At 34.5% G+C, this 8,887-nt stretch overlaps 1 protein-coding gene across 6 annotated transcripts; it reads left to right on the top strand.

The window, feature by feature from the left end:
• The first annotated feature begins 218 nt into the window (after window positions 1-218).
• LOC111391227 (pentatricopeptide repeat-containing protein At5g12100, mitochondrial-like) lies at window positions 219-8,208 on the top strand. Of its 6 annotated transcripts, none has more exons than XM_023016390.1 (5): window positions 219-2,618; window positions 4,839-4,996; window positions 5,812-6,450; window positions 7,183-7,749; window positions 7,850-8,207. In XM_023016390.1, the coding sequence occupies exon 1, from the start codon at window positions 278-280 to the stop codon at window positions 2,552-2,554; it is 2,277 nt and encodes a 758-aa protein (XP_022872158.1). In that variant the 5' UTR covers window positions 219-277; the 3' UTR covers window positions 2,555-2,618; window positions 4,839-4,996; window positions 5,812-6,450; window positions 7,183-7,749; window positions 7,850-8,207. The 6 variants fall into 6 exon arrangements, with proteins under 6 accessions (XP_022872158.1, XP_022872161.1, XP_022872160.1 ...); XM_023016393.1 differs by having other exon boundaries at window positions 5,812-5,937; window positions 6,012-6,450; window positions 7,183-8,207; XM_023016392.1 differs by having other exon boundaries at window positions 5,812-5,897; window positions 5,981-6,450; window positions 7,183-8,207.
• The last annotated feature ends 679 nt before the right edge of the window (window positions 8,209-8,887 follow it).

Genomic DNA, 8,887 nt, shown 5'->3' on the forward strand with positions numbered 1-8,887 from the left:
ATTTCTCTTTTATTTTTTTCTATCTTATTTTTAAGTATACAATCTTTCATAAAATAATATTACACCTCGAAAATTTTTCCTCCTTTTTCAATTACATATTCTAAAAAATATATATATAATAATAAAATAAAATTATTCCAACCATTAAATTTTGAAATAAAAAAAGAAAAGAAAGGCCGAACCGGGGCTTACTTTCTCATTTCCCCCCATCTTTCTACGCAGCAGTTAACCTAACCTCAACCTCTGCTCCTCCAAGGATCCGACAACCCTAGTCCGAATGCAAGAGGAGATTCGAAAGATCCGGATACTGCTCCAGCAGAAACGGACTGAGACTGCAAAGAGTCTCCTCAAAAAACTAATTTCTTCGCATTCAGTTTCGCAACTCTACTCTCTTTACTCTCAATCCTCCAGCAAAGAACCCGTTTTCAATGACACTATTTTGTCAGTCTATGCTGATTCAAAGCTCCCCAATGAGGCCACCCAACTCTACAATTTAATACGGAAAGATGGTAATTTTCCTTCCCTTTCCGCTTTTAATTTGTTTCTGGAATCTTTGGTGGGTTCAAATCAATTTGAGAAGACGCTCGAGATATTTGCTGATGTTGTTGATTCTGGTATTTGGGTAGATAAATTTAGTTATGGGAAAGCTATACAATCTGCGGTGAAGTTGGGGGGTTTGAAAAGGGGCTTGGAGTTGATGAATCAGATGAAAAAATGTGGTTTGAATCCTAATGGATTTGTATATAATGTCTTGATTGGAGGATTATGCAAAGCGAAGAGAGTTTATGAGGCTCAGAAGCTCTTCGATGAAATGCTCAAGAGCAGAGTGGTGCCAAATAGAGTTACTTATAATAGTCTTATAGATGGGTATTGTAAAATGGGCGATTTAGATTTTGCATTTAATTTGAAGGAAAAGATGAAAATTGACAATGTGGAGCCCAATATTGTTACATATAATACGTTGCTTGGTGGGGTTTGTAGAATGGGGAGGATGGTGGAGGCAAATAGAATTATGGAGGAAATGGAGCTGATTGGGTTTGTGCCTGATGGGTTCACGTATAGTATACTGTTTGATGGGCATTCACGATGTGGAAATGCAGAGGCTTCAATGGCGTTGTATGAAGAGGCTGTAAAGAAAGGGGTGAGGATTAATGAGTACACTTGTAGCATTTTGTTGAATGGCTTCTGCAAGGAAGGGAATATGGATAAGGCCGAGGAGGTTTTGAAGAAGCTGAAGGAAAATGGGGTTGTTTTGACGGAGGTGATATTGAACACCATGGTGAATGGATATTGTAAAGTGGGTGATATGGACAAGGCACTTTCTGTTGTAGAAGAAATGGAAAATTTTGGGGTGAAACCAAGTTGCATCACATTCAATTCAGTAATCAACAAGTTCTGTGAGTTGTGTAAGATGGATGATGCCAATGAGTGGTTTAAGAAGATGAGGGAGAAGGGGATTTGTCCAAGTGTGCAGTCGTATAACATTCTAATTGACGGCTATGGCCGGAGTTGTCAGTTTGAGAAGTGTTTACAAATTCTTGAGGAAATGGAAAATAATGGGTTGAAGCCTAATGTCATATCCTATGGTTCTCTATTAAATTGTTTATGCAAGGATGGGCGACTTCTTGAAGCCGAAGTGCTTTTTAAGGATATGCTGAATAGAAGCATTTGGCCAAATGTGCAGATATATAATATACTTATAGATGGTCATTGCACCAGAGGAAATATAAGAGATGCTTTTAAATGTTTTGAGGAGATGTTAAGAAGTGATATAAGCCCTACCCTTGTGACATACAATGTACTCATTAATGGGCTCTGCAAAAAGGGTAAGTTTGCGGAAGCTGAAGACTTAGCCTGTCAGATTGCAAATAAAGGTTTAAGTCCAGACATTATCACATACAATACCTTAATCTATGGGTATTCAAATGCAGCTGAAACTGAGAAGTGTTTGGAGTTGTATGAAAAGATGAAAACATCAGGCTTAAAACCTACATTAAACACATATCATCCTCTAATAAGCATTTGTAAAAGGGAAGGACTACATCTTGTAGAGAAAATTATTCAAGAAATGGCCCAAATGAACGTGACTCCAGATCGAGTTGCATACAATGAGCTCATTCATTGCTGTGTAGTGCATGGAGATGTTCATAAGGCATTTTCCTTACATAGTGAGATGCTAAATCTGGGAATTACCCCTAACAATAAGACATATAATGGCTTGATTATGGGACGATTAGAAGAAAGGAAGTTTGCGGAAGCAAAGGATCTTTTTGATGGCATGAAAGAAAGAGGATTGGTTCCCAAGGACGACACTTTTAACATATTGATTGAGGGACATATCAAGTTTAAGGATATTGATGGGGCATACGTTTGGTACACCGAAATGCTGAAAGATGGTTTTCTACCAAATATTTCCATTTGTAACCAGCTAATCTCGGGCCTCAGAGAAGAAGGAAAATCAAAAGAGGCTGAGATTGTCTGCTCCAAGATGAGCGTTAAAGGAGTGGATGAGTGGAGTATTGATAAGGATTTTTCTACGGTTGCTATAATGTAGTCCAGGAATGTTACTACGTTTTAGTAGTTCAGCATTGGCAGTTTATTGCAAAAAAGTGGCACAGGTAATAAATTAAACTTCCGTGCTGCAATGAGAAGTTATACATATTGACGAGTTTACCGACCATTACCATTTATGCTGGCAAAGGCTGTTGTATTCTAGATGTGAATCCGACATACTGTTAGTTCATGCATGTTTACATATCTCATTTAGCTATTGGATTAGCTACAGTATAAAATGCCAGTGTTCTAAAAAGCTTGTATAGGCATCATCAAAGCACATGGCGTGGGCAAAACGCTTTGCCTTGACAGTGAGCACTAATTAAGCGGTCGAATGTTGCTTGACTAGATGTGCCCAGACGTGCCTAGGGACCCTTTATTAAATTTTTATTTTTTTATTTTTTTCCTTTTTTTAAAAAAAAAACTTTTTATTTGATTTTAGTTTATTAACTTATATAAATATTTCCCCACTTTTTTAAAGGCTTTTATTTGACTTTAATTTCAAGTTTTTAAATGACTTTATTTATATAAAAGTTAAAAATGAATTTATCCAATAAAGATTTAGATAAGATTTAATCTATGGTACTATCTATATTATGTAATTATGATTTTGAGACTTATTCTTTTGTTAGAAACTTCGAAAGTATATGTGAGTTTTTATAAATTTGATAAGTAGGACTTGTCTAGTTAAAAGTTGAAACTATGAAAAATAGTTTCGTTTTTGTAGTTCTAAAACTTAAAAACTGTATAATTGACTAAAGTATGAATTACTAAGAAATTATAGTATTTTATAATTTTAAATATTTGGTGTGCATTATTCTAATTATTAAATGATTTTTAGAATGATTAAGTATTTAATAAAATAATAATATTAAAAATCAGTAACTTTTTTTTTTTTTTTTTTTTTTTTTTTTTTTTTTTTTTTTTTCTTTTTTACTCCTTGGCCTTGCTTAGGCTTGTAATGCTTGAAACTTGGTCTCCACTACTGACCATGCTTTACACTTTTTTGAATATTGTAAAATACTTTTAACCTTTTCAAATTAATAACAGGAAAGACCTTATTCGGAGTACTACAACTTCTTGTCAATGATTAATGCCCAATGATAAAATTGATTTCTTTTGCTGGTTTACTCTCTAGTTTTTGCACTCTTCTTGATGGACAAGAGTCTTAAACACTCACACTCATTTTTGTATAAGAGCATTTTCATTTCCTTTTTTTATCTTTATTTACATCAAAGGGAAAGGGAAGGAGAATACACAATAGCTAGTGGAGGATGACGGGTGAGGAGAAAATAATGGTGATAAGGAGGATGGTGTTGAGATTCCCTCAAGATCCTATCCCGGTTTTGTTTCATGATTACTATCTTATAATTTTCTCTGTCATACTTCATTAATCTTTTTTGTATTTGCCTGCAAGTTAGACTTCTAAGTTTGTTGTTTTATTGTGGACTTTGTAAGATGGTTTATCATTTATTAGCAGCATTTTTTATAAGTTTATAATATTTTAAACATTTTATCTTTATGTCTTGGGGATTATGCCTCTCTTAAAAAATGCTTCTGTTTCTGATTAAGCCCATTTAAACTATGATTATAGTAAATGAACATGGTTGGGAAGAGTATTCTCAGAATATTGTAAATAACTAAGTGGGCATAATGGAAAACGTGTAGTGGATACTCATACATCTGTCTACAAGGATGTTCTTTTTAATGAAGTTGATTTGCATGCTTCATGTGTCTTCGTCTCTGATCTGTGGGAGACTGATATATGCTTGGTATTTTTTGACCCTATTAAACTGCTGAGTTGCTTTTTGTGCTGAGTTCATGGCACCAGAGTAATTAGCTGTTGATATTAGATATTCAAGGTGTAGGAGTAACTAGTAAGTGCATAGTTTCTTTTGTGTTGTTTAACTAGTATGACTAACTTGAGAAGTTTTGAGCTGATTTTCATTGGCGACTGACCAATGCTTTGTTAGTGGATAAACCACACAAATAAATTGGTTTTTGTGTTTTTTTTTTTTTTTTTTTTTTGTTTTGGGGGTGGGTGGAGGGGTGGATGTGGAGGGAGGGAGCGAGGGAGGGGATGGGATATCCATGTTTTACTCTTTGGATAAAACTAATTTAAGTTTGAAAATGCAGGAGACTTGAGATCCTATCTTACCGTATGTATGTTAAAAAATTTAATGTCTTCTGCCATGGATCATATTTTTATTGAGCCGGCTGAATATCCTGTATTTCTTTGCAAAATTCAACATTACTTTATTTAATGGTGATTTTTTAACGTAAAGGATTTCTCTGATGATTTGTTTGAGGAGCTGAGCAAATATGAACATCTTTAAGGCCTTTACATCTGCAATATCTAGGCTGATCTCATAGTTACTAATTTTCACTTCCGATTTAGAGATGAAGACTATGCTGCCAGTCCACTTCAGAATCTTAGCAGAAGGTTTTATGCATTCTAGTTCTATTCATTGTGTTATGCATCATTTATCTCAAAGAGATATTATAGTGGTTTTAGGTGTAAGATTTTGTGTCATTCTTTTAATTTGTGGATAAAGCAATAGCAATGTTTTTGTCTGGATTATAATCTGATCTATAACTAGATCACCCTTCAAAAGTGTCCATTCTTTGTGACAAAAGGTCAAAATTATTATTATTATTATTATTATCATCATCATCATCATCATCATCATCATTATTATTATTATTATTATTATTATCATTTTCATTATCATTATCATTTTCTTTATCTTTTTCTCATTTTTTGAGGGGTGGGATGCGGAAGGATGGAGCACAGGGGTGTTCTAAAGTTGTTTTCAATCCCTGATATCCAATAGATATACCTAGCAATGTTCCGAGCTCTAATAGTTTTTGTAAATTGCGCTGAGTAATTTGATCAAAAACTAAAATGGCAGGATGTGTCTTACGAGCTTGTTTAGAAAACATTCTGGTTGTATGTAATTAATTCGATGGAAGATGTAGATATAGAAGTTCTGGACTTGTGACTAGACTTGCTTGTTGAAGGAAGTTTAAAATTGAACTGCAATGGTGGAAGAGGAACAGACGCTTACAAGTTGAAGGACCGAATTTTTTCAGAAAATACAAACAAAAAAAAAAGTCCATTTTCATATTTATTTATTAACTGGTTCACTCTATTATTTGACTTGCATCTCTTTGTAACACTGGCAAACAGTTGCATTAAATTATTATTGTCTGCTTGATTTCATTCTCGATTACCCGAATAAATATTGAAATTTTTAGGGCGTCCCATTTTTATTGACTCTCCCCTGTGACGGATCTTCGTGATGCCACTTTCAGACAGTATGAGGAAAATGAATGCAATCAAGGTGGATACTGCAATTTCATGCATCTGAAAAAGATAAGCAGGTTACTTTGAAATTGAAGTGTCCTCTTCCCTTTCACGATGTAGGTTGCCAATTTATTTAGTCTATTGGTTGAAGAGAGCTGAGTGGGAATTTATTTGGGAGGAGTAAACGGAGGCATAGCCACAATAGAAGCAGAAGCTGTAGTTCTCATGCGCATGATTATGAGGAGCATTCACTTGCCATGGTTCTGGAAGAAGAAACGACCACCACCACCATCATAAAGGCCGGCCTAGATGCAGAAGTCCAGGTTGCGGAGGTGGAAGAAGCAGAAGCCGTGGGTGAAGGAGAAACAGGAGTCCAGTTAGGGAAATCAGTGTGGAAAGAAGGGCAAAATAGAGCAGTGGAATAGCAAAAGAGAGCGTTCAGAATCTGCTAGGGATAATCTCAATGACTATAGCAATGGCTTTTAACACATTGAAAACCATTCTAATCACAAAAATATACTGTCGCCAGGCTCACTGAAGCTGGGGAATGGAAGTTATAACCACTGATCAAGTGGCTTTCAGCTTTCACGGTTTGTTCTCTTGTTCTTCTTTATTTAATTAAAATTTGTCTGTTATATCCTTAATAGAAATTTCTCTTGCTGAACTTGGTTTGTTGAAAGCAAAGTTCATTGTCCTGGGATATCGAAAAAAGCATAATTGCTCATTTCTCCCTTTATTTGATGAAACTTTGATAATTGAAAAAAGCATCATAAGTCTTCTTATTCTCTTTACATGCGCCATCCTTAGTCTAATGTTTTAGAACATCTCTAAGAGATTCGCTATTTATAAAAAGCATATCATGCATGATAGAGATTAGAGGGCACCTTTAAATTTAGGGACTTTTTATATGCTCCAATAATGCTTTCTGTTTTGACTCTATTTTTTTTGCTTTTATTTATTTATTTTTTATTAAGAAACATTTATTGATTTCTCATCGTCTTTTATTTAAAAATTTTTAAAATGTCAATAGCCAATCAATTGAAATATGATTTAAATAGTTTAAGAAGGATAGTATTGAAATTTGTACCTTAGTAAATCAATCATTATAAAGTAAGAATAGTGGGTTTGGCTTTCCAAAACTCGCCAAAAAACAATAGGACTTCTATATCATGACTATGTTAAAAGATGGGAGAAATCAAGTGACTCTGTTTTGTTCTTTTATTTTCAAATATATGGTTTTTATATTTGGCTAATCCAATGGATTCTTTATTTTAAATGAAGAACGGAGAATTTCAAAGATTATATTCACTTCTCTTTTCCAGGTCAACCAGATTCTGTTCTATGCCTTCATCTGTACATTTTTTTTCCAGTTATTTCCGAAGCTTATCGATGGAGATCCTTGATATCCTTGGCACGTTAAAAGAGCACTTCTGGAGAGACTGTTCATTTTATTTCGTCTTGGGTTACTGTTCAATTGTCTTTTTCCCCCATGCAAAGCGGCGTTGTTTAGAGGTTAGCATTTGAAACCTGCCCTGTCTCTCTCATTTGATTCCCGAAGGTCTCATCCCTTTTCTTTGGCGATTTTTTCCTCCGCAAAACCATCATTTTTGGATGAATTGTTGGTCAAATATGTTGAAATTTTTCTAAATTTGTGTAAATCTTTGGAAGTTTATTGGTTCCCTACTAAATCTTCTTTTTATTTTTTTCCCAAAAACATCTACTTGTGCCCCTTTCCTCTGTTTCACTACTTCAGCCTGCTCACTGAGACAGGATATGAAGGTCACTAGTGGTCGCAATTCCTTGTATGGTTCGTGACTTTACTGGAAAAGTAAAGCAAAAAAGAACCGAAAAATAATCGAAGAAAGCTTCTTATTAATGAAAAAATTGAAGTATTTGATTTCAGTGCAAGGTTATGTGAAACTATAAATAATTGCATCTGTTTTCTTCCGATTTGTTAATCTGTTCTGCTGCCTGAAATGGTTTTGCTAGAAACACTGACTGGTAAGAATAAAGCCCCTTGCTCGGTGTACACTCCCCTTACATCAGGAGAGGGGTCCATGCCCAATTAATGAGCGGGTCCCACCCCCCCATATGAGGGGGCTGAACTGTAAGGTTCGGTGTGCATGTAGGGGTGTCCGACAGGTAATGTATACCATGTAGCTTGTGTTTGAGCCCCATTTTTGGAGATAAATAGATTTTTGTAACAGAGATTTTTTTATGAATGTATAGTTAAAAAGTAGTGAAAACTTTTGGGTTTGCTTGTAAAGTTATTTTATGGAGTAATGTGTGGTTGAAAATGAATTTGAGAAAAATTGAAGCTCAAACATGGGCGTAATATCGTTTTATTTGATGTTTAACTTGAGCCGCATGACACTTCACTCATTCATTCCTTGAACTCTCCCCTTGTAGCATAATTGGTCGATTAATCTTTGTATCAAGAAATTAAAATTATTATACAAAATTACTGTCATAAAAACCAAATAAAATCTTGCAAGAAATAAAAGTCCAACACCAATAACTGTAACATCTCATATGGCAGCTGTTGAGTTAAACATTCATTTTATTGGGGGCTAAGGTGGGAGATTGAAGCAGGAATTTTTAGAGGTGAATGAATTCGCTACAAGGAACTTTACAAAGTCGTTTTTCTTAAGACAATATTTGTCAAACTATACTTGTGATGAAGTTGAAATTTCGAAGATGCCTCAAGGATGCAATGAAACCGATTCCATCGTGGACTAACCAAAACAATACGTACACAAATGATAAATAGAACCAAAAGATTATTTATAGTTTTTCCTTTTGGAATGATAGAATATAAACCAGACTTTAAAGTAATGAAGATGCAATATATGCAAAGTATTTTTAAGGAAAAAGATAGAAAGAGAATATCAAAAAAGACGTATCTACAATCAGAAATCTTGAATTCGATATGTAGATTCTTGCCACACCTTTTCCAGTAAGTTGCAACCAGTGGTAGGTATCTTTTAGACACGAGATACACCAATGAGACTAACCCTTTTTTTATTT

This window comes from Olea europaea, unplaced genomic scaffold, assembly GCF_002742605.1.
Source record: "Olea europaea var. sylvestris unplaced genomic scaffold, O_europaea_v1 scaffold769, whole genome shotgun sequence".
Taxonomy (NCBI): Eukaryota; Viridiplantae; Streptophyta; class Magnoliopsida; order Lamiales; family Oleaceae; genus Olea; species Olea europaea.